This window comes from Chelonoidis abingdonii, chromosome 11, assembly GCF_003597395.2.
Source record: "Chelonoidis abingdonii isolate Lonesome George chromosome 11, CheloAbing_2.0, whole genome shotgun sequence".
NCBI classification, from domain to species: Eukaryota; Metazoa; Chordata; order Testudines; family Testudinidae; genus Chelonoidis; species Chelonoidis abingdonii.
In genome coordinates, this window is record NC_133779.1 from 57,720,271 (window position 1) to 57,744,795 (window position 24,525).

At 61.4% G+C, this 24,525-nt stretch overlaps 2 protein-coding genes across 4 annotated transcripts in view; one reads left to right on the forward strand and one right to left on the reverse strand.

The window, feature by feature from the left end:
• Positions 1 to 24,525, forward strand: part of LOC116834258 (leucine-rich glioma-inactivated protein 1-like) — a 50,764-nt gene that overhangs the window by 23,020 nt on the left and 3,219 nt on the right. The window contains exons 1-7 of one of the 3 annotated variants that reach the window (XM_032796237.2): positions 18,657 to 19,212; positions 21,561 to 21,632; positions 22,325 to 22,396; positions 22,519 to 22,590; positions 23,162 to 23,233; positions 23,437 to 23,606; positions 24,119 to 24,283. In XM_032796237.2, coding sequence (XP_032652128.1) covers positions 19,025 to 19,212; positions 21,561 to 21,632; positions 22,325 to 22,396; positions 22,519 to 22,590; positions 23,162 to 23,233; positions 23,437 to 23,606; positions 24,119 to 24,283 — 811 coding nt within the window. In that variant the 5' untranslated portion in view covers positions 18,657 to 19,024. Of the gene's footprint in view, positions 1 to 18,656; positions 19,213 to 21,560; positions 21,633 to 22,324; positions 22,397 to 22,518; positions 22,591 to 23,161; positions 23,234 to 23,436; positions 23,607 to 24,118; positions 24,284 to 24,525 lie in introns of those variants that run through there. The other 2 variants (XM_075071163.1, XM_075071162.1) reach the window with 2 other exon arrangements.
• Positions 2,072 to 13,807, reverse strand: LOC116834259 (uncharacterized). The gene is made up of 9 exons (XM_032796240.2): positions 13,592 to 13,807; positions 11,773 to 11,891; positions 8,049 to 8,113; positions 6,037 to 6,069; positions 5,667 to 5,741; positions 5,243 to 5,279; positions 5,031 to 5,080; positions 3,661 to 3,699; positions 2,072 to 3,160 (listed from the first exon to the last, which is right to left on the reverse strand). The coding sequence occupies exons 1-8, from the start codon at positions 13,790 to 13,792 to the stop codon at positions 3,677 to 3,679; spliced, it is 603 nt and encodes a 200-aa protein (XP_032652131.1). The 5' UTR covers positions 13,793 to 13,807; the 3' UTR covers positions 2,072 to 3,160; positions 3,661 to 3,676.

Here is a 24,525-nt window from a genome sequence, read left to right on the forward strand (position 1 = left end):
CTGGGTCTCTCCCGTCGCAGGAGCGAATGCGGCAGAGTCCGGGAGGGAGGGAGCGGGCGGGCGGGAAGCGGCTGGTTTTTTCTTTTTTTTTTTCTGCTGCGCATGGAGGAGGGAGGCGGCCAATGGGCGTCAGACGCGGCTCGGCTCCTGGGGGGCGGGGGGGGCTGCCTCGCTGGGGAGGGGGCAACGTCTCCAGCCTGTTCTGCCCTGTCCCCCACACACACCGACCCACAGCTACTGCTACCCTCTACAGGGCTTTCCGAGCAGCATATCCAGGGATGGCTCCCCTGGCCCTGAGATGCAGCCACCTCTGGGGCGGTGCAGCTGGGGAACAGCTGCACATAACACCACAAAGGGACAGTGCACCCGGTGCTGATATGCAGCCACTTCTGGGGCAGGGCAGCCAGGGAACAGCCACCAATACCACAGAGGGATGGCTCACCCGGCACTGAGATGCAGCCACCTCTGGGGCAGGGCAGCTGGGGAACAGCCACACATATCACCACAGAGGGACAGTGCACCCAGCACTGATATGCAGCCACTTCTGGGGCGGGACAGCTGGGGAACAGCCACACATAACACCACAGCAAGATAGCCTGTCCAGCACCGTGATGCAGCCACCAGCCCCATATACTTCCCTTCCCCACCATCTCAGAGCCACCCCATGTGCCCATCACTCTGCGTTAGGTATCTCACCACTCACAGAGCTGGGATCAGTCAAAGATGCACAGACACCCCCCTCCCACGGACAAACGTGGAAGAACCCGTTCATCAGAGAAGTTGCCTTCGTTTGTGTGCATATCGTCCCCTCCACACACACACACACACACACTGCACAGACCCACACTGAGGTCTTGTCTACACTGGCACTTTACTGCGCAGCCCCCTCCCCCGGAGCACTGCAAGTTCCAGCGCTGTAAAGTGTCAGTGTAGACCGTGCACCAGCGCTAGGCACTACTCCCCTCGTGGGGGTGTGGCTCTTACAGTGAGAGCGCTGGGGCCGTGACTACACAGCCACGTTAACCACACAGCCCTTTACCGTTGCTAGTGAAGACGTACCCTGAGACAGTCCCTGCCCCACAGCACTCGCTTTAAACAGCCACAGTGAGGGAGGGGAAACTGAGGCACCAAGTGGTTTCCTGATCCACCAGCCACAGGAGTTGATGGGCCAAACTGGGTGAAGGCTACGGGGGTGGTGGTGGGGATATAAATGTATGCAAATCACTACCTGGGCTCATTTGTATATCTGCATTCATTTCAGCCTAATCCAGAGAGGCCTCTGGCTGTCCCTAGCCTGAGCAGGGCTGGGCCAAGAGCTCTGGGGGATTGTGGGTAAAATCTCAAGCAGATACTGCCTCCTACTGGCCAGAAGGAGGGAGACAGTCCTCATTTGCAATGGGGGATTGGCGTTCGTGCTGGGGGGGATCAGAGAGCAGCAGCAGGACCTGGGGCACATGGACCCCTCTGCTGGGTCAAGGACTAGCAACATGGGAGCTGAGACCTAACAAATTGTGTGTGTGTGTGTGTGTGTGTGTGTGTCCGTCCCCTGCTGCCCCCTGCTGGAAGGGATCAAACCTGCTTTGTGTCTGCTCATGCACCTCCCAGGAATCAGGGTCCCCGTGCCCCATTCCCCACCACCACCACACACACACACACACACACACACAGAGAAAGCACCGACTCAGCCACAGGCTGGGATCCCACCAAACCCGAGCCGGGTATTGAGACAGGACCTACCCCCAGCGTACGATTCTTGGGGCAGCTTCTCCAGCTGGCCCAGCCCCTGCCCCATGGCACCCTTGGAATGGCCTGTCCACGATCACGGACCATGCACCAGTGACCTAGAGCCAGGGAGGGGAGGGGGGGCTGAAGGTCACCTCAGGAGTGAGGAGCATCAGCAGAGCTGGGGGGAGCCCAGGGCTGGGATGGCAACAGGCTGCGAGTGAGGGATACTGACAGAGCTGGGGGGCAAGCTTGGCGGTGGGGGTGGCGAGTGCAGGCCAGGGGTGGGGAGGGGTTCAGTGCTTGACGCAGTGGCTCCCGCCCCAGGCAGTAATTGCCAGGAGGCAGGTGGGGGGCAGGTAGCGTTTATTGGGAAGCCGTCTCCGGCCAGCAACTACAGACAGCGCCCCCGGCTGGACACAAGGACACTTGCAGAGGCTGGGGGGGTTCTACTGGCCCCTGCTGGAGGGGATCAGCCCTGACCCAGGGGTGGGAGTCAGCTGTTCCCACCACAGCCCCATGATGGACACTTCAACAGGGACCCCGACTGCCACCACCCCCCAGTCACCCCTCCCTGCACCCCTCACACACAGGGCTCTTGGCACCGCTGCCCAGAGCCCACAACGACAGCACCCCTAGAATGGGGGTGTCCCCCTGCTACTGGGGACAGGCCCTGCTCTGTATGTCTCTGCTGTCGGAGATCAGACGTGCCCGGTGTGTGTGTCTGTCGTCCGTCCCTACCACCCCCTGCTGGAGGGGACAAGCCCTGAGCTCTGTGTTTGTGTGTGTGTCTCGGCTGCCCCTGCTGGAGGGGCTCAGACCTGCTGTGCGTGTGTCCCTACTGCCCCCTGTTGGAGGGGATGAGACCTGCCGTATTTGTGTGTGTGTCTCTTGCCTGCCCCTGTTGGAGGGGCTCAGACCTGGTGTGCATGTGTGTCCCTACTAACCCCTGTTGGAGGGGATGAGACCTGCTCTGTGTGTGTGTGTGTGTGTGTGTATCTGTGTGTGTGTCTACTGCCCTCTGTTGGAGGGGATGAGACCTGCCGTATTTGTGTGTGTGTCTCTTGCCTGCCCCTGTTGGAGGGGCTCAGACCTGGTGTGCTTGTGTGTCCCTACTAACCCCTGTTGGAGGGGATGAGACCTGCTCTGTGTGTGTGTGTGTGTGTGTGTGTGTGTGTCTACTGCCCCCTGTTGGAGGGGATGAGACCCGCTGTGTGTTTGTGTGTGTGTGTGTCCCTACTGCCCCCTGTTGGAGGGGATGAGACCTGCTGTGTGTGTGTGTGTCCCTATTACCCCCTGTTAGCTGGCTCAGATTCTCCGGGCTGCAATCAGCGCGCGGGGGCCTGGTCTAGGCTAAGTGCTACGACTATGCAGCATGGGGCAGGGGAAGAGGGGGTCACTCTTCATATCCAGGGAGGGGTCTGCGCCTTGGGGAGACCTGCACAGAGAGCAAACGGGAAGGGATTATGTATGGACAGTGAGCAACACTGCCCCACCCAAGGGACAACCCAGGAGTCCTGGCTCCTAGCCCCCCTGCTCTAACTCCCTAAACCCACCCTCCCCACAGAGCATGGGATAGAACCCAGGAGTCCTGGCTCCCAACCTTGGTCTCTGTGTAATGTGGATGACTGCCTCAGTGGGAATTCGGGCCCACAGAACTCATAGGAGCTGGCACTCTCTAGAGGGGGAAAACCCCAGGCCCCATTCCTCACCTCCCAGAGCCAGCCAGTCCCCCACCCTGGGGCCAGATGAGAGCCAGTGCCCAGCCTTCAACTGGGAGTGCAAGAGGTGCCGGAGCTCAAGGGATTTTTTAACACTCATAACGAATGAAGCCAACCCAGAGGTGCCGGGGCCCAGCCCTGGCACAAACTGGGCACTGCTAGAGCTCCCCTGGGGGAAAGGGCCCCATATCCCAGCCATTGCCCCTGCCCCACTCACCAGCGTCTGGGTCCACCTATCTCATCCGGGTGGACAAACCTGTGGAGAAGAGCCAAGGAGTCAGGTGCCTGGGGTGAGGTTCTGCCTGGGGGGATCTGGGGTCAGATCCTAGACAGCCCAGCCCTGCGGGGGGTGGGGAGAGGACCCCGGCATCCTGGCCACGCCCTCCCCAGCGTGTGTCACACAGAGCCGCCCAGGGCCGGAGGTAGATTATTGGGGCCCTCGGCACAAAGAACTTTTGGGTCTCCCAGTCACCCTGGGGTCCTACCCCCTGCTCCTCCTCTCCCCCCCCCTCGGCCCCACCCTCTGGCCAGGCTAAGCAAGGCCAGAAGCTGGAGCCAGGCCCTTGTAAGAGTAGCCCAGGGCTGACCTTAGATAAAATGGTGCCCCTGGCCCCTGTGGGCATGTTGCCCCCCACATTGCCCACAGGCTCCCCACCCCCCATCATCCCTGGCCCCACTCCCCTTCTGCGTTCCCAACCCCTGCCCTGCGTCATCCGTGCACCCAACCCTTGCCCTAGCCCTTTGCCCCCCACACTATGCACCCCCGGCCCTGTATCCCCCCCATGCCCCCAACCCGTGCCCTGTGCCCCCTTGCATCCCCAACCCCTGCCCTGTGCTCCCACACCCCCAACCCCCGCACTCCCATCTGCACCTACATGGGGAAACTGAGCCGATTGCAGGGAGCGCCTGGCACTGCTGCTCCCTCCCGCCTCCAATGTTGCTCCTCCGGGCCCCGTAGAGGGCTGTGAAGGGGGGAGCCAGGAGCTCCCCACAGTCAGGTCACTTCCCCCACCTGGGCTCTGTAAGGGAAGGGCAGAGAGCAGCAGCTCCTGATTCCTCGCAGCACAGTCCAGGTGAGGAAAGTGACCTGGACATGGAGGGCTTGTGTTGTTCCTCGCTCCTCCCAACCCCCTACAGGGCCTGGAGGACCGTTGTGGGGAGCAAGCGGTATCTGTGCATCACCACTCCCCCCCTCCCTCCGCCCCAGAGCAGGGAAAAATCTGGGTGCCTTCCCATATTACCTCTGCCAGCCAGCAGCACGCACCTCAGCCCGGCACCCCCTGACCTTGGCGCCCTGGGTGGCATTCCTCAGGGGGGCAGGCCAGGGGCTCCTCTTGGGTCCCCCCACCCAGGGCAGGTGGAGGGTCCAGGACTCCCCACAACTGACCCAGGCTCCGCAGGCCCCAGGGGAAAGAGGAGGAGCAGGAGGCAGGGCCACACTTCAGGCACTGGTGCCCCCCCACCTTCTACACAGGTTCTGCCACTCCTGCAGGAGCCTCCAAATTGACCGGGGCCCCTGGGCACAGGCCTCGTGGGCCCAGGTGTTAATCCAACACACGGGGAGGCTGCGGGGTGCCTGGTACTTACGGCGAATGGAGCTTCGGAGAGGCCCTTCCTCCTCGTCTGGCTCACCAGTCCTGGGGGGACAGCAGCATTACACGGGTCCCCCACAGCCCGTGCCTCTCACTCCCAAGCCAGCACTGAGCTCCCCCCCTGCACAGCTCTGCCAGAGCCCCTCTCTCCTGTCCCAGCCCTAGTGTGCATTGCTGGGGGGCGGGGGTGGGGGGGAGGAAATTTACCTTTGTTGCTGGTTAAATTTGCAACGACAGCGTCGACCTAGAAAAGATAAAACAGTAAATACCCCCTTGGCAGCGAGATGGCAGGACAGGGCAGTGGGGGCAGACCTCCTGGGTTCTGTCCTAGCACTAGGAGGGGAGTGGGGTCTGGCAGGTTGGGGGGTGCTGAGTAGCAGCAGGCTGGGCAGCAAGGGGTTAATGAAACCAGGCTGGGGGAACAGTGGAGGTTAGCCCCACACACACACACCCCCTGCAGATACAGACAGAGCCAAAGCTCTGGATGAGGGGCTGAAGGGACCTGGTGTCAAATCAGCCCCAAGGGCAGCACACAGAGGAACCAGCCCCCACAAAACTCCCCCTCCTCTCTGGCTGGCTCAGGGGGATGGGGCACGGGGCCTTTCCCCTCCAGGGGGCGCTGGATACTCACTGAGGATGATGAGGATTCCCAGCAGAAAGAGGATGACGGCAAAGATGAGGCCTCCAATTCTCAGGGACTGATAGTCTGGGGGGAGAGACAGACTCAGGGGGAGAAGGGACCTGCCCCCCCCAAAGAGACACACAGATGCACAGCCATTGCACATGTCCCTGCCGCCCCCTGCTGGAGGGGCTGGGCCCCGCTGGGCGTGCGTCACTGCGGACATGCACTGCTCCCTGCCGCCGGACCTGAGATGCTGCAGCTGGTACCAAAGAGAGACCTCATCCCAGCGCCCCAAGCAGACACCCTCCACCCCACTCCCAGCAGGTGCCGGCTCCTGGCCTAGCTCAGCTACCGCCCGCCCTGGCACCCTCCAACTCACCGTAGTTAAAGGGGTCGTGCTCCTTGGGAGGCTCTGAAAGAGAGAAAGGGGGGGGGGGCATTAAGGATCTCTCTGTCCTGGGATTCAGGGATGCTACAGAGACACGGAGTGCACTCTAACCTCTCTGCACACCCCCCCACTCTAACCCCTAGGCCCTAGTACCCTCCTAGTACCAAAGAAAGAACCCAAGAGTCCTGATCCCCCCCTCCACATCCCCGGAGCTAGGGACAGATCCCAGGATTCCTGGTGCCCAGCAATCCCCTCCCCTTCCTCCAACCACTAGACCCCACTCCCAAGCCATAGACAGAACCCAGGAGTCCTGATCCCCCCTGAGGTATGGACAGAACCCAGGATTCCTGGTGCCCAGCAATCCCCTCCCCTTCCTCCAACCACTAGACCCCACTCCCAAGCCATAGACAGAACACAGGAGTCCTGATCCCCCCTGAGGTAGGGACAGAACCCAGGATTCCTGGCACCCAGCAGGGCTGCCCCGAGGTGGGGAGGAGAAGTGGGGCAATTTGCCCCAAGCCCTAGGCCCCCCAGGGGCCCCCACAAGAATATAGTATTCCATAATATTGCGACTTTTTTATGGAAGAAGCCCCCAAAATTGCTTTGCCCCAAGCCCCCTGAATCCTCTGGGCAGCCCTGGAGCCAAGCAATCCCCTCCCCCTCCTCTAACCACTAGACCCCACTCCCAAGCCATAGACAGAACCCAGGAGTCCTGGCCCCTAGGCCTGGTCTAAAGTGAAAACTTCCCTTGGGAGTAGCTACATTTCTGAGGGGTGCACCCCGCCCCTGAAAGCCGCAGTGAAGCCGACCCCAGCCTGGTGCAGGCAGCGCTAGGCAGATGGACCAACTCTTCCCTTGCCCAGCGGCTGCTTGTTGGGGGGGTCCCCCACACACTGACCAGGGAGCCCCTCGGGCACCACAGTGAACATCTGCACTGACGTGCTGAGCTGCTGGAGCCCTTCAGGGGGTGCTGGCTCCCATCCAGCCCCAGGGTGAGGGACTGGCTGGCCCAGGGAATGGGTGCCAGGGTCCTACAGGGTGTCTGGCGCAGAGCTGGGATTAGAACCCAGGGGTCCTGAATCCTTGTTCACTGCTGTAACCATTAGACCTCCCCAAGCCACACACCCATCCCCCATCACCACTGCTGGGATTAGATCTCCCTCCCTCCCCCGCTGCTGGGATTCCTTCCCCCCACCTTCACCTCACTGCCCCTTCCCTGCTTCTGGGACTTCTCCACTTCTTTGATTCCTCCCCTCCCCACTCGCCCCGCTGTTCCCCTTCCCCCCCGCTTCTGTGATTCCTCCCACCCCTGCCCCACTGCTGGGATTCCAGACGCACACCCCGCTCCCAGCTCCCCCAGGCTGTGCTGCCCACACTGGCGGTCTCCCATGTCCCCCCCATTGAGTGAGTGGATGGAGCTTTTTGAATCTGCAGTTTGGGCTCCCGCCAAGCCCCGAGCTGGTTGGTGCACAAAATCCCCAGCCCCGCCCAGTGACCCAGAGCCTGGGAGGAGGGGGCAAGGCTGGCACAGCCAGCCGGGGGGCAGCGGTGGTGTCCGAGCACTGAGGGCCCAGGGAGCAGCTGGAGCCCAGCAGCGCTGGATGCGGTGGGAACGGCGCTGGAGCCCTGAACCAAACTGCAAACCCTGTGCGTGAGGGAAACCACTGCAAGCCGGGGTGCAGCCACAACCCAGCACCCCGAGTTCCTGACCCACCGCTTGGAGGGGGGTGGAACTATCCTGGGTGCTCTCCTCAAGGGGACAGGTGTCTAGTGGTTAGAGCAGAAGGCTGGGAGCCAGGACTCCTGGGTTCTCTCCCATAGGGTTGCCAACTTTGGTTAGCTAAATTCCTGGATAAAACCACATGCCGTTATCTTTGATTCCGGGAGACTCCAGGACAATCCTGGAGAGTTGGCAGCCTTATGTCCCCAGAAACATGCCATTCCCTGGGGCTGGGGTCCAGGTTCTGGGGGCTCCGCTACTCTCTCTTGCCCCCGGCACTCACCAGCACTGGCTGCTCCCAGCAGGGCCCAGCAGAACAGCAGCAGGATCCGCGTCCCCATGTCTGTCCTGCTGAGACACCAAGGGACAGAGGGTCAGGGGGAGAAGGGAGTGGAACATAGGAACAGGAGCAGCCAGGGCAGGAGAAGATTGGCAGGGTTGGGGTGGGAGGTACTGAGGGGTGGGCAGTGGCAGGGGTGGGGGTGTAATTGAGGGGCAGGGCGAGGCCAGTGGGAGGTAGTGGTGGTGAGGTTCTGGGGGCAAGGGCTGGGTGGGAGGACAACTGGGGGGCCATGAAGGGTGGGGAGTACAGGGGACAGGGGCTGGGGGAGAGACCAACTAGGGGGGGCTGGAAGTGTGGGGAGGTACAAAGGGGCAAGGCTGGGGTGGAGGACACTGTGGGGCCATGGAAGGGGGAGGAGTACAGGGGGCAGGGCTGGGTGGGAGGACACGGTGGGGCCCATGAAGGGGTGGGGAGGTAACAAGGGGCAAGGATGGGTGGGAGAAAACTGGGGGGCGATTTGGAAGAGTGGGGAGGTACAGGGGCAAGGGCCTGGGTGGAGGAACACTGGGTGGGCCTTGTGAAGGGGTGGGGGGAAGGGCTGGGGTGGGAGGACGCTGGGGGGGGCCATGGAGGGTGGAGAGGGAACACGAGACAGGGCTGGGTGGGAGGACGCTGGGGGGCCATGGAAGGGGTGGTGAGGGACAGGGAACAGGGCTGGGTGGGAGGACACTGGGGGGGCCTTGAGAAGGGGTGGGGATACAGGGGCAGGGCTGGGGTGGGAGGACACTGGGGGGCAGGAAGGGGTGGTGAGGGACAGGGGACAGGGCTGGGGTGGGAGGATGCTGGGGGGGCCTTGAAGGGGTTGGGGAGGTACAGGGACAGGGCTGGGGTGGGAGGACGCTGGGGAGGCAGGTTACAGGGCACAAGGGCTGGGGTGGAGGACACTGGGGATGGACGGGGTGGAGGTACAGGGCAACGGGCTGGGGTGGGAGACGCTGGGGGGCCATGAAGGGGTGGGAGGTACAGGGCACAGGGCTGGGGTTGGGAGGACAACTGGGGGGGGGCATGGAAGGGGTGGGGAGGTACAGGGCAACAGGGCTGGGTGGGAGGATGCTGAAGGGAAGAAACAGGGGCTGGTGGGGGGCGTGGCAGGGCCAGGAGGGAGGTAAGTGGGGGCAGGGTGGACTGATGGCAGGAGTGAGGGGAGACTGGGGGGATGGAATGGAAGGTACTGGGGGTGGGGCTATGGCAGGGGTACAATCCATGGCAGGATTGGGGGCAGGGCCAGGGTCATTCACACCCAGCCCCAGCCTGGTGGGTCTGCTGGGGGCCAAAGGTCTGTTACCATAGAGATGTGGCCTTGTGCCCCCCCCAGCCTGCCAGCAGTGTTTGCAGATGATAACCCTGCCCCCCACTTCAAGCCAGGAGACCCCAGGGTGGGAGGAGGGGGCAGGAGAGAGGACCCTGGGCCTGGCCTCACGCCTTTTGGACACTGAGTCACACCAGCCTCCCTCTGCATCTCCCCACCCAGCACTGCTCAGCCTGCAGCTACGCATCCATGCCCCCCCTTCAACCATTGCACCCCACTCCCCTGGCTGCATCCATGCCCCCCCTTCACCATTGCACCCCACTCCCCTGCCAGAGCCAGGAGAGAACCCAGGAGTCCTGGCTCCCAGCCCCCTGCTCTAACCTGCCAGCGGTGACACATGGTAGGAAGGGGAGTGGGGATTTCTGTGGTCTCTACACCCACCCCAGATAGAGGACCCCCTTCTGAGATATGGGGGGGAATAACCACTCCCATTTGTCCCTGCTTTGTCTACAGCCAATAAAGGGTTAACCCAGGGGATTTGCATTTGCCAGCCTAATCCCTGGCACTGGGCACCCGTAACCCCGAGTTACGCCTCGGCCCCCCCCAGCGCTGCATGTCCCCCCGCCACTCCCCACAGAGCAAAGAACATTCCAGCCTGCATGCCCCACAGCCACTACATGTCAGCACCTGTGGGGCCTGCCTCTGCAGGACTCCGCAGCACCCCCATTCTGCTGGCACCCCTCACTCCCAACCCGCAGCCCCTGTTATCCTTTCCCTGCCCCCTCCCCGAACTTACCCGTGCCCCTCACTCCCAGCCCACACCCCTGCTAATCCAGCCCTGCCCCCCAAGCTCTACCGGCGCCCCTCACTCCCAGCCCGCACCCCTGCTATCCCAGCCCTGCCCCCCAAGCTCTACCGGTGCCCCTCACTCCCAATCCACACCCCTGCTATCCCAGCCCTGCCCCGCAAGCTCTACTGGTGCCCCTCACTCCCAGCCTGCACCCCTGCTATCCCAGCACTGCCCCCCCAAGCTCTACCGGCGCCCTTCACTCCCAATCCACACCCCTGCTATCCCAGCCCTGCCCCCCCAAGCTCTAGCGGCGCCCCTCACTCCCAATCCACACCCCTGCTATCCCAGCCCTGCCCCCCAAGCTCTACTGGTGCCCCTCACTCCCAGCCTGCACCCCTGCTATCCCAGCCCTGCCCCACCAAGCTCTACCAGTGCCCCTCACTCCCAACCCGCACCCCTGCTATCCCAGCCCTGCCCCCCAAGCTCTACCGGTGCCCCTCACTCTCAACACGCACCCCTGCTATCCCAGCCCTGCCCCCGAAGCTCTACCAGTGCCCCTCACTCCCAACACGCACCCCTGCTATCCCAGCCCTGCCCCCCAAGCTCTACCGGTGCCCCTCACTCTCAACACGCACCCCTGCTATCCCAGCCCTGCCCCCGAAGCTCTACCAGTGCCCCTCACTCCCAACACGCACCCCTGCTATCCCAGCCCTGCCCCCCAAGCTCTACCGGTGCCCCTCACTCCCAACCCGCACCCCTGCTATCCCAGCCCTGCCCCCCAAGCTCTACCGGTGCCCCTCACTCCTGACCTGCATCTCTGCTATCCCAGCCCTGCCCCCCAAGCTCTACCGGTGCCCCTCACTCCTGACCTGCAGCCCTGCTATCCCAGCCCTGCCCCCCAAGCTCTACCGGTGCCCCTCACTCCCAACACGCACCCCTGCTATCCCAGCCCTGCTATCCCAACCCACACCCCTGCTATCCCAGCCCTGCTCCCCTAAGCTCTACCGGTGCCCCTCACCCCCAACCCACACCCCAGCCCTGCCCCCCCAAGCTCTACCGGTGCCCCTCACTCCCAACACGGAGCCCCCTGCTGTCCCAGGCCTGGCTCCACCCAACTCTTCCATGCCCCTCAGTCCTGAGCTGCACTTCTGTTATCCTAGCGCTGCACCCCAAGCCCCAGCTGCCCCAGTGCCTCTCACTCACGACCTACAGCCCCCTGCTATCCCAGCCTTGGGCTGCCCCCACTCACAGCTCTGCTGCCCCTCAGTCCTGACCCTCAGTCCCTGCTATGCCAGCCCTGGGCTCCCCCAGCTCTTCCAGTGACCCTCAGTCCCGACCCGCAGCTCCCTGCACCTACCCCTGTGCTCGGGCCTGGGCCTCTCGCTGGCGGCTGAGCAGGACAGGGCGTTATCGTGGGCCGCGGGGACTGGCTTAGGGGCAGAGATTAAGGCAGCTAAATTCGGCTGGATTGGCTGCCTGACAAGCCCCGGACAGGATGGGAGCTCTCGATAAGGGACCTGCGTGGTGTGACTAGCAGGGGAGGGCTGGGATCCAGGACTCCTGGGTTCTCTCCCAGCTCTGGGAGCAGAGAGGGTTTTGTGGTTAAAGTAGGGCCCCCTACTCACCTTCTGTCTGTGCCCCGTCTCTGAGGAGAGCTGCTAGACACCCCCTCTAGCTCCAGCTGGGATTGGTGGGTCTCTGCACTCCCCGGCAGCCTGTCTAAATATACCCGGGCCCCACGGTGCTGAAGTATAAATACCCCTGACTCAGCTGGCCTGGCATGCAGCACCCACGGCTCGGCTCACATCTCAGCTGGGCCTAGGTTGCTACCAGCCCCAGGGGGCACCCGGCCTGGGCTGAGACCCTGGCCCTAGAGTCCTGCCATGTGTGACTGGCCCGAGGCGGGCCTGAGGCAGGGGTTCTGGGGCCGGTGGGACATCACAGCGGCTGGATCCCACCTCCAACTCCCCCACCAGCTGCATAGGCAGCTCTGTGCCAGGCTGGGAGATGGGCCCTCCCACGGCTCAGGAGGGAAGGAAAGTCCCCTGACCCAGCATTGGGACCCCTGACCCTTGTGCCACATACCCGCCCCTTCTCCTCATCCCTACCCCATTACTGCCCCCACAACCCCCTTCACCCCATCCCTCTCCCTAAATTCTCCCCCTGCCACTGCTCCCTTGTCCACACAGTTGTCACCAGGTGCTGGTTGCCACCTGGAATGAAGCCCCGAGGGAGGCACTGGGGAAGGGGCTGCGGGAGACCACATCAGTGGGACAGGCCAGGCCATGGGGGTCTCCCCACCAGTCTCTTGGCCCAAGGACATGGGGCCTTTTGTCCCATCATTGGCCTGTGGAACTCACTGCCATTGGGCACCACAGGCCCAGTGGGGACAGAGCTGGTGTCGTGGCTGGACTTAGCTATGGGGAGACCCCGAGATCCAGGAGGGAGAGCTGCCTCCCAACTGCCTCTGGACCAGGCCTGTCAGATGGGTCCCTGGGGCACAGTCGGGTGCCACCTGTGCACCCCCAAAACTCCCCTGGGTTAGACATCCCCCCCGTTAGAACCTCCTGTGGTTAGATCCCCTCCCTGGGGGGCAGTGCCCCCTTGTGATTAGACCTCCCTTCCTGGGAGGGCAGAGCCTCCCATTAGACCTCCCCAGGGTTAGACCCACCTCCCTGGGAGGTGAACCCCCAGGCAGTGCCCCCCCCGTTAGAACCCCTCTAGTTAAAAGCCCCTCCCTGGGGGGCAGTGCCCCCCATCAGATCTCCCTTGGGTTAGACCCCTCCTCCCTGGGGGGCAGAGCTCCCCCATTAGACCTCCCTGTGATTAGACCCCTGTCCCTGGGGGGAAGAGCCCACCTTTTAAGCCCCCTCACCCTGAGGTTAAAACCCCTCCCAGGGAGAGAGCCCTCCTGTTAGACCCCCCCCCCATGGCTAGACTCACTCTTTGGGGGGCAGCCTCCCATTAGACCCCCCACCATGGTTAGGTTCCCCTCCCTGGGGGGCAGAGCCCCAGTGATTAGAGGCTCCACCCTGGGGGCAGAGCCCCCGTTAATAATCCCTTGGTTAGACCCCCACCTCCCCGGGGTTAGACCCCCCCGTTAGACCCCTCCGGGGTTAGACCCACCACCCTGGGGTCAGATCCCCCAGGCACTGCTCCCCCGTGAGAACCCCCCTGGTTAAACCCCCCTCCTGGGAGGCAGTGCCCCCCCATTAGACCTCCCCGGGGTTAAATCCTAGACCCTCCTCCCTGGGGGGCAGTGCCCCCCCGCTAGACTCTCCCATGGTTAGATCCCCCTAGACGCCCGTGTTTAGACCCCCCTCCCCGGGGGGGCAGAGCGCCCTCTCCCGTTGCCCAGATCCCAGCCGATCCGCCCCTTTCCCCCCACGGGACTTTCCCCCTCCCCCTGCCGCGTCTCCCCCAAGCCTCCTGTCCGCCCCTTACCCCGCTCCCCTCGCAGCTGTCAGCCGGGCCGAACGCGGAGTGCGGGACCGGACAGCGGGGAGCGCCCCTCCCGCAGCCCGGCCCGCAGCGGGGCGGGGGCGGGACTGAGGGAATTGGGGAGGGGACCAGGCAGTGGGGGTGGGTCTGGAGGAAGGGGGCGGAGGGTGGCAAGTCAGGCAGAATTTCGTAACTGCCCCCCATAGCGGGATCTGGGTGGGGTGGGACGAAGCAGCCCCGGGGAGGGTGGGTGTCAGTGTGTCAGTGTGTCACACGTGTCAGTGCGTCCATGTGGCTGTGGGGTGTGTGGGTGGGGCTGTGTGGGACTTGGCTTGGTGTATTGGAGTATCCATGTGGCTGTCAGGGTGACAATGTCAGTGTGTTGGGGTATCGGTGTGGCTGTCAGGGTGACAGCATGTTAGTGTATCAGGATATTGGTGTGACTGTCAGAGGCACAGTGTGCTAAGTGTGTCAGGGTATCAGTTTGGCTGCCAGGTGACACTATCTGTGTGACAGAGTATCAGTGTGGCTGTCAGGATAACAGCATGTCAGTGTTTCACTATGGCTGTCAGGGTATCAGTGTGGCTGTCAGTGCTAGTGTGCTGGGATATCAGTGTGGCTGTCAGGGTGACAGCATGTCAGTGTGTAGGGATATTGGTGTGGCTGTCTGGGTGACAACATGTCAGTGTATCAGGATATTGGTATGGCTTTCAGAGTGACAGTGTGTTAGTGGGTCAGAGTATCGGTGTAGCTGTAAGGGTGACAGTCTGTCAGGGTATTGCTATGGCTGTTGGGGTATCAGTGGGCTGTCAGGATGAGAGTGCGTTTGTTTGTCAGGGTATCCATGTGGCGGTTTGGGTGACAGTGTGTTAGGGTGTGACTGGGGTGGTGACGTGTCCCTGTGCATAGCCTGGCCGGGTGGATTCTGTTTCCTGGTTGCAGGCTGGCCAGGGAGGAGCTGAGGGTCATTAAACTGGGCTGGGGGGCTGGGGCAGGCCCTGGAGGGAGAAGATGCTGCTGCGAGGCAGCTCCCTCCCTCTGAGTCCCACTGCTGCCTCCATGTGGAATCGAACTGTGGGTGACCATTGGCCAGGATCATCCCTCCTGTTCCATGCACCCCCCTCCAGGGCTGGGACAGATGCTGGACCCTGCCCTTTCATGGCCAATAAAGACCCCAAGGCATGAAGGCAGTTTGATAGGCCAAGCTGCAGTGTGAACCCCAGCGTCCGGGTCAGAGCCCTGTTCACATTGCCTGTTCTAGCTCCTGGTTGACACAGGTTAGTTAGGACTTCCTGTCCTAAATGGCTGTTCCCCAGCTGCCCCAACTCAGCGGTGGCTGCATCTCAGGGTGGACGAGCCATCCCCATGCAGCATTATGTGTGTCTGTTCCCCAGGTGCCCTGCTCCAGAGGTGGCTGCGTGTGTGGAATCACAAATCCATTCAAAGCACAAAATCCAGCAGTTTCCAAGGAGGGGAGAGGTTGTGTTTTTGGAGTGTGGTGGGGAGGGACAATGTTATAATGTTAATGTCCTGGCGCTTTGGGATCCTGATCAGGAAGGAGAGGGGTCGAGTGGTCATTAAACCTAACAAGATTCCTGCCATTCTTTCACACACACACAGTCACTGACTAGCTTAGCACAGCCAAGTTACATGTGAGCTCAGACTCTGGGCGGGAAGTGGGGTCTAGTAGTTACAGCAGTGGGGCTGGGAGTCAGCACTCTTGGTTGTGGATCACAACCCCACTCACGAAGAAAGCACAGGGTGCTACCCCCCCCCACCCTGCCCCTGCCCAGCAGGGCTTGTCCCCTCCAGCAGGGATACACACACACACAGTTTCAGCCTCACTCAGGCCCGCCCCACCCATCCAGCTGTGGGTCCCATTGTCAGGGCCTATCCCCCCAACCATGCTCACACCTCCAATCCCCCTCCCAGCTGCAGCCTCCTTCCCCAGTGCCCCGGGCATCTCCCTGCAGGGAGTGTTTCCACCACCCAGATGCCCCCCTCACACACAGACCACTGGACAAAGGCCCCTGTGTGAGGGGAAATGCCAGCTCTGGGCTGGGATCCCACTCCCAGGGACTGGCAGGCAGCCAGACAGCTGGGTCTATTGTCCCTGCCCCCATCCACCCCAGTGCTGAGGATCTGAGCAGGATTTCTGGGTGAGGGGGCACAGCTGTGATACCAGGAAGATTAGGAACCAGCCTGGGAGGGGGAAGGCAGAGTTGGGGAAAGAACCCAGGAGTCCTGACTCCTAGCCCCACACCAAACACTAGACCCCACTCTCCTCCCAGAGCCAGGGATAGAACCCAGGAGTCCTGGCTCCCAGTGCCCCTCCCCACTCGAACAACAAGCCCCAACTGCCCTTCCAAAGCTGGTGCCCCCTAGAGGGGAAAGGCCCATGTCCTATTTGCCGCCTGGAGCAGAGGATGGGATGTGGGTGGGGGAGGTTAACCAGCCATGAGCCCTGCCCTCTCTGGGCAGACGGACATGGGCCCTGTCTACACTAGAGATTGTGACAATCCTGTACCCCCCAGTTCCCACCATCTATGAGGCTTTGTGTCTGGTGCAACTCCAGGGATCAAAGCAGGGGAGGCCAGGAGTCAGGATTCCTGGGTTCTCTCCCTGGCTCTGGGAGGAGAGTGGGGTCTTATGGTCCGAGGGGTACAGGGTACCTCTGGTAACTGGCGGCAATGGCAGATCATTATCCTACTCTGCAGCCAGCAGAGGGTTAACAGCAGGGGGGGAGGGATAGCTCAGTGGTTTGAGTATTAGCCTGCTAAAGCCAATGTTGTGAGCTCAATCTTTGAGGAGGCCACTTAGGGATCTGAGGCAAAAATCAGTATTTGGTCCTGCTAGTGAAAGCAGGGGGCTGGACTCAATGACCTTTCAAGGTCCATTCCAGTTCTAGAAGATTGGTATATCTCCTATTATTATTTATTTATTAGGTGTAGGATGGAGCCATGCAGTCCCAGCCCTGACAGGGCACCTGGTCATCAAGCACATGGATGTTCACTCTGAACCCTACTGACACCACCTGTTAGCTCTTTGTAATGGCAGTGACCTGGGGTTGTGGGTGGAGCCTGCATGTGTGAGTGTAGCTTGGTGGTGCTGAGTGGGTTATATAGTTAGTTGGTGGGGGGAACTGACTCACATTGCAGGGTACTGCAGGCCACGTTGCCTCACCAGCTAACTCCATCCCCCCCACCCACCCAGGGCAGCAAGTTATATGGGCTGGTGACATCCAGGCTCCAGAAATATTCAGGGCCCAGGGGCTGGCTCCCCAATGTTCAGGGAGGGGTCTCTCCCCCAGCTCTGCCTGCCGCCCCAGGCGATTTTAAAGGGCCCAGGGGCCCCTGCTGCCACCAGCACCAGCGCAGCAGGGCTAAAGTGACTCCCTGTCCGCCCTCGCTCCATGCAGTGCACCACTCCTGGAAGTGGTTGGCATGTTCCTGCAGCCCCTGGGGGGGCATATCTCCACATGCTGCCCCTGCCCCGAGCGCCGACTCTGCCATTGGAACTGCAGCCAATGGGAGCAGTGGGGGCAGTCCCTTCAGGCAGCGACACACGTAGACCCCCCAGCCCCCCACTTAGGAGCCACTGCCAGAGGGGTGTATGGGTCGCTTCCGGTAGCCACCTGAGATATGTGCTGCACCCCTCACCCTCTCCCGCACCCCAACCCTCTGCCTCAGTGCAGAGCCTGCACCCAGCTCCCTCCCAGAGCCCATCCCCCACACTCCCTCCTGCACCCCAACTCCTTCCCTGGCCCAGAGCCTGCACCCAGCACCCAAACTCCCTCCCAGAGCCTGTCCCCTACACCCCATCCTGCACCCCAACTCCTTCCCTGGCCCAGAGCCTGCACCCAGCAACCAAACTCCCTCCCAGAGCTGGTCCCCTACACCCCATCCTGCACCCCAACTCCTTCCCTGGCCCAGAGCCTGCACCCAGCACCCAAACTCCCTCCCAGAGCCTGTCCCCTACACCCCCTCCTGCACCTCAACCCCCTGCCCCAGTCCAGAGCCCACACCCAGCACTGGCACCCTCCCACACCCAAACTCCCTCCTAGAGCCTGAGGCAGGTGTATGTGGGGGAGGGGGACAGGACTTTGACCCATTCTGGGCACCACCAAAAATTATACAAGCCTGCCCCCACTATCACTCAAGGGTGACCCCCACCTCCTCACTCCAGCCACGTGGTTTGTTTCCATGAAACACAGCGCTTCACTTTTTGGCACAAACAGGGAATGACCCAGGCAGCTGCTCAGCCCTCCCATGGCCAGGCTAGAATCCAGGAGTCCTGGCGCCCACCCCTGCTCTAACTCACGGACCCTCTCCCACTCCCAGAGCTGGGATAAAGCCCAGGAGTCCTGGCTCCCAGCTCCACCCCCTTTCAGCCACTAAACCCCACTGCCCTTCCAGAGCTGAGATAGAACCCAGGAGTCCTGGCTCTCAGCTCCACCCCTCTTCAGCCACTAAAACCCACTGCCCTTCCAGAGCTGAGATAGAACCCAGGAGTCCTGGCTCTCAGCTCCACCCCCTTTCAGCCACTAGATCCCACTGCCCTTCCAGAGCTGAGATAGAACCCAGGAGTCCTGGCTCCCAGCTCCACCCCCCTTCAGCCACTAAAACCCACTGCCCTTCCAGAGCTGAGATAGAACCCAGGAGTCCTGGCTCCCAGCTCCACCCCCCTTCAGCCACTAAACCCCACTGCCCTCCCAGAGCAGAGATAGAACCCAGGATCCGCTCCCCAGCTCCACCCCCTTCAGCCACTAAACCCACTGCCCTTCCAGAGCTGAGATAGAACCAGGACTGGCGCTCCAGCTCCACCCCCTTCAGCCATAAACCCCACTGCCTTCCAGAGCTAAGATAGAACCAGGAGTCCTAGTGCCCCTGCCTCCTCCCCCCACAGCCCGACTATTGAGCTGCCCCCGCCTTTTCTTACTTAGGCCCCGCCCCCCGTCAACCCCCCCGTTCCCCCATCTCCGACTAGCTATTGGCTGGCAGCACTGCCACTCACAGAGGAAGGGACGGCCGCAGGCACAGAGGGACGGTGGAGCACGAACTGACCCAGATCGCAGGGGGACAGCGGGACAGAACCAGGGGCGGATGGAGAGATAGAGGGATAGATACAGGGACACATACGGGGGTAGCTGGATAGACACAGGGGTGGATAGAGGGATAGATACAGGGACACATACGGGGGTAGCTGGATAGAGGGGTAGATACAGGGACACATACGGGGGTAGCTGGATAGATACAGGGGTGGATAGAGGGGTAGATGGATAGACAGAGGGGTGGATGGGGGGGTAGATAGAGGAGTGGCTAGAGGGGTGGCAGAGAGCTGCATAGCAGGAATTCAGAGATAGGTATAAGGACCCCAGTGTGAAGAGGGTCCCAGGGCTGTATAGGGGGGAGCAGCCCACGACCCCTGGGCCAGATAATGGGCCGGGGGGGACCCTGGGCCTGTGCCCCCCTGTTTGTGCTGCTGCTACTGGTGGGTGGGGGGGGTGAGCGGCACCGGGCCCCCAGGTGGAAATGCCCCATCGTGTGCAGCTGCACCCAGGACAACGCACTATGTGACAGGACAGATGGGGTCCCCCGAGGACTGCCCCCCGACATCACCTCCCTGTAAGATCCCTCTGCCACCCCTGCACCCTCCTCCTCACCGCCCTGCCCTGTCCCACAATCCCTTGGTACTTGACGCTGAGGTTGTGATGTGATTTGATTCTGGTTATGATTCAGTGATGCTGGGTTTGTCAGTCATTGATGCCAGTTCTGTTGCTGGTTCTGGTCTATTTACCTGCGTGGCAGCTGCTGAGGCTGGGGCAGGGGACTGCGCTGTGTCTAGTGGGACACTGGTGTCAGCCCTGGTATGGGGCCTGGCGAGAAGCCGATTCTGGCATTGGTTCTGGTACTGGTTCAATGTCACTGCTGGTATTTCTGCCACTTGGATGTTTGTGCTGCTTCTGGTTTGACATTGATGCTGATTCTGGTGTTGGTTCCGGTTCTCATAGTGATTCTGGTTTGACACTGGTGCTGGTTCTAGTTCTGTTATTGATTCGCGTTTGATATTGGTTCTGGTTCTGGGAGCAGTTCTGTTTGATGTTGGTGCTGGTTCAGGTATTGGTTGCTGGCTGTTCTGGTTCAGGTGCTGGTTCTGGTGTGTGCTGGGCCATTCATTAGCTCCACTACAACTCCACACCTGGGGTGGGCATTTGGGCTGCGGGGGGTTGGGTGGAGCTGATGGCCTTGCTCATGGTGTCCCCTTGGGAAGGCTCTGGTGCTGGTGCTGGTTCTGGTGCTGGTACCCAGGACAACTGGTACCAGTCATGCTTTGACAGTGGTGCTGGCTTAGTGCTGGGAGGCTCCTGGTTCTGGCTTGAGTCCAGATTCCAAGGCAGGAGGGACAATAGTGAGCATTTCGTGGGACTCCCAGGCCGGACAATGGCCCCAAGTCATCCCTAGAGCAGAGATGTTCGACAATGTCCAGTCATGGCTGAAACCTTGCCAGTGGAAGAGAGTCCCCAACCCTTGGCTGCTAATTGCTCCCATGGTTAATTGCTCTCACTAGTCATCATTTACACCTTGTTTCCAGTCTGAAATTGTCCAATTTCCACTCCCAGTCCTTGGGCCGTGTTAGACTTTTCTCCCGGTTACTCACTCTCTGTTCTAGGTGGGGGTCATGTCACCCCTGGACGTGCTCTGTGCTGAGCTACAGCGATGGAGCTTCTGGACTTTTCTGGTCTTTTAATCATCCTCGTGGCTCTTCTCTGATCCCTCTGCAATTCATCAACCTCCTTCTTGGACTGGATACAAGAGTCCAGCTGTCTTCACACCAGGGCCAATAACCTCTCTGCCCCTACTCGAGACTCCTCTGTTTATGTGTCCCAGGAGCCCTTTGGGCTGTGGAGAAAGATAAATGATGCTCTTCAACGTTATCACCAACAACATGGAGGAAAACATAAAACCCCCTGATTGATACTCATCAATCCCCTTCCTTCTCTCCAGTGGCTATACAGGTTATAGACCCGCCTTCGCGGCCCCTCTAAAGTGGGTTGGTTTTGCCTTCCTCCACCCCGTGACAGGTTGGTGCTTCAGGCTGTATCCGAGGCTCTGAAATGAGTCCAAATATCAGCCACCTTTTTCTGATTCACGTCGTCCTCCCAGCTGGTTTTAGCTCAGGCCTCCAGGCTGCGCCTCCCAATGGTGCTGTTGAACCTGGGCCTTGGCAGGAGGCTGGTGCTGGTTCTGGTCTATGGTTGGTTCTGGTTCTGTGTTGGCTCTGGTTCAGCTTTGGGTTTGCTGTTGGGACTGGTTTGAAGTCAGTTCTGGTCTCATGTTAGTGCTGGTTGTGGTCAAAAGTTGGTGCTGGTGCTGGTCTGATGGAGCTGGTTCTGGACTGGTGATGTTGGTGCTGGTCTGATGGAGCTGGTTCTGGACTGGTGGTGCTGGTGCTGGTCTGATGGAGCTGGTTCTGGGCTGGTGGTGCTGGTGCTGGTCTGATGTTGGTGCTGGTCTGATGGAGCTGGTTCTGGACCGCTGGTGCTGGTGCTGGTCTGATGGAGCTGGTTTTGGACTGCTGGTGCTGGTCTGATGTTGGTGCTGGTGCTGGTCTGATGTTGGTGCTGGTCTGATGGAGCTGGTTCTGGACTGGTGGTGCTGGTGCTGGTCTGATGGAGCTGGTTCTGGACTGCTGGTGCTGGTCTGATGTTGGTGCTGGTGCTGGTCTGATGGAGCTGGTTCTGGACTGCTGGTGCTGGTGCTGGTCTGATGTTGGTGCCGGTGCTGGTCTGATGGAGCTGGTTCTGGACTGCTGGTGCTGGTCTGATGTTGGTGCTGGTTCTGGACTTGATTCCTCTTCTGGCTCTGGAGCTGCCTGTGGTGCTGTGCTCTCTCTGTGGGAGTTCTGGTGATGGGTACAGTACTGGTGCTGGTTCTGACCTGTAGCCCCCTCACACCCCATCTCCCCTCCCCAGGTCCCTGGTGCGATCTGGATTCACTGAGCTCCGAGAGGGAAGTTTCCTGCAGACGCCGTCCCTGCAGCTGCTGTAAGGAGACCAACTCCCCCAACTCACTAGTGTGCAAGGGGGAGTCACGTCTGTGCATAGCTGCCCATGGGTGCAGGGAGAGTAGACACCTGAAAATGGGTGTGTACTGGTCAGTGTGCACAGGGGATGAGTGTGCAAAAGGGTGTGTGTCAGCCAGTGCACATGGGAAGGTGAGTGTGCAAAGGAGTATGTGTCAGCCAGTGCATATGGGAAGGTGAGTGTGCAAATGAATGTGTTCTAGCCAGTGCATATGGAGGTGAGTGTACAAATGGATGTGTGCTGCTCAGAGGGGGCAGCGGGGGCGAGGGGGAGGCACTCACCATTATCCCACGAATGCTCACACCCCCCTTCTAGGATTGGGGTCCTATTGGCCGGGTGCTGCCCAGACACAGCGAGAGACGGGCCCTGCCCCGCAGAGCTCACCCTCTACACAGACATAGGGGGCAAGGGGAAACTGAGGCACAGAGCAGTGAAATGACTTTCCCAGATTTACCCAGCAGGTCTGTGGTGGAGTGAGCGAGGGAACCCAGGAGTCCTGGCTCCCAGTCCCTGCCCGCTCTAACCATAAGGCCCCACTCCCCTTGTGGAGCCAGGAGAAGGCTGTCTATGGGGAGCAGAGGGCTGTGGGGTGGGATTGAGGGGGGTCAATAGTTCGGGCTCCTGACGGGCGCTGACACACCCTCTCTCCCCAGCTTGTTCACATCCAGCACCCTGGGGCTGATCAGGGACGATGCCTTCGTGGGACTCCTGCACCTGGAGTATCTGTGAGTGTGCGAGGGGTGGGGGTTCAGGGAGGAGTCTGTACAGGGGACTTTGTGAGGGGAGGGGAGCAGGGGGCACACAGGTGGTGACCCACTGACAGAGTCCCCCATCCCGCCCCCTGCAGGTTCATCGAGAACAACAAAGTCGGCTCCGTTTCCAAGAACGCACTGCGGGGCCTCAAGGGGCTTGTGCATCTGTGAGTGACTCCCCAGCCCAAGGCCACTGGCCTCCCAGCACCAACAGACCCCAGTGACCCCCCTAGCCCCTGGAAACCAATGGACCCTGGGGATCTCACCAGCCCCTCAGCACTGACAGACAACAGTGACCCCAGCACCCCAACGCCAGACCCCAGGGACCCCTGTGACTCTGACCCCCTCAGCCCCCCAACACTGACAGACCCCCCCAGAAACCCCCTGACACCCAGCCCTGATATCCCCCTGCGATCCCTGACAGCAGAAGTCACAATCCTTTGGCACTAACACCCTCCCAGGGACCCCAACATCAGCCTGATGTGACCCCCCAAGGGGACCCTTCCCCCCTGACATTCCTGTCACCCCTAAAATGAGTCTCCACAATGGGACAACCCCCAAGGGAACCCATCCCCCACCCACCTACCGACAGCTCCCCTCCAATGGAACCCCCCAGCCCATCGCTCCTCACACTGGGACCCCTCTGTCCCCACGGGATCCTGCCCCCTGCCCTGTGGCTGGATGGGAGCGTGCGCCCCCCAGGGGCCCTCCCCATCTCTGACATCTCCCCCCCTCCAGGAGCCTGGCACACAACCAGCTGGAGACATTGCCGCGCCACCTGTTCCGGGGCCTGGACGCCCTCACCTATGTGTGAGTGGGGGGCAGAGGTGGGCCTGGGAGTCAGGAGTAGGGGAGGGGATGAGGAGGAGGGGTGAAGGGTAGAGATGGGCAGAAAAGAGGAGGGGGAAGAAATGAGATGTGAGAAGGGGGCAGCAGCAGGGGAGGGGCAGGGAAGGGACGTGCTGCCTGGCCTCGGCCCCACACAGCCCCGCACGGGGCGATTCTCCCACCAGGGACCTGCGGGGGAACCCCTTCCACTGCGACTGCCGGATCAAGTGGCTAGTGGAGTGGCTGAGCAGCACCAATGCCAGCGCGGAGCTGGGCGAGTGCCAGGGCCCAGGCGAGGTCAATGGCACCCAGCTGAGCCAGCTGCACCTCCAGGACTTTGACTGCATTACCACCGGTACGGGACTTCTGAGCCAGCTGCACCCAGCACCGGGTAGCCAGCCCCGTGCGGTGTTCTATGTGGCTATTTCCCAGCTGCCCCACCCCAGAAGTGGCTGCATCTCAGCGCCGGATGAGCTGTCCCTATGTGACATTATGTGTGGCTGTTCCCCAGCTACCCCACCCCAGAGGTGGCTGCATCTCAGCGCTGGGTGAACCCTTTGGAAGGGAAAATGCTTCTTAGCTCATGGCCCTCACTGCATCTCAACCCAGTTCCTGGTGAGACACAAACTGCTCCATATGCAGTCCCCGGAGCTGGCTGTGTGAGAAGCCTCAGGACTCCTGGGTTCTATCGCTAGACCCAGAGGGGAGGGAGGTCTAGTGGTTAGAATGGGTGGGAGGCTGGGAGCCAGGACTCCTGGGTTCTATTGTCTCAAGGCTTGCATAGGAAGCAGAGGTGAGGGCAGAGCTGGGGATGAACCCAAGCACCCAGCTGCCCCCTGCCCCAGTCTAACCTTCGCCCCCCGCTAGCACTGGCGCTGTTCCAGTCGCTGCCCTTCCAGGCGCTGTCGGTGGAGCCGTTCTGGTACCAGGGGGAGCAGCACGTGGCCATCACACAGCCCTTCGCCGGGCGCTGCAGCCTTCTTGAGTGGGACCACCTGGATGGGGCCTTCCGGGCCTACGCCTCCATCAATGGTGAGCCAGGGCCCCGGCCCCCCTGCGTGCCCCTGGGGATACCCCAGAGCCCCCTGTGCTCTGCCCCCCGACCATGTGCTCCGCCCTCCCAGTGCCCCCTGCACCCCACTTGTGGGATACCCTTACAGCCCCCCTGATCCCTGTCCCCAGGGATACCCCAGAGCCCCCCTGTGCTTCACCCCCCCACCATACCCCCCAGTGCCCCCTGCACACCACTCGCAGGGATACCCTCACAGCCCCCC

Coding starts and splice junctions, on each gene's coding strand:
- LOC116834259 (XM_032796240.2), bottom strand. CDS start 13,792: ATGGGGGGCAGTTACGAAATTCTGCCTGACTTGCCACCCTCCGCCCCC. Junction 6,070..8,048: donor GCTGGGAGCAGCCAGTGCTG/GTGAGTGCCGGG, acceptor TCTCTCTTTCAG/AGCCTCCCAAGGAGCACGAC. Junction 3,700..5,030: donor TCTCCGAAGCTCCATTCGCC/GTAAGTACCAGG, acceptor TCTTCTCCACAG/GTTTGTCCACCCGGATGAGA.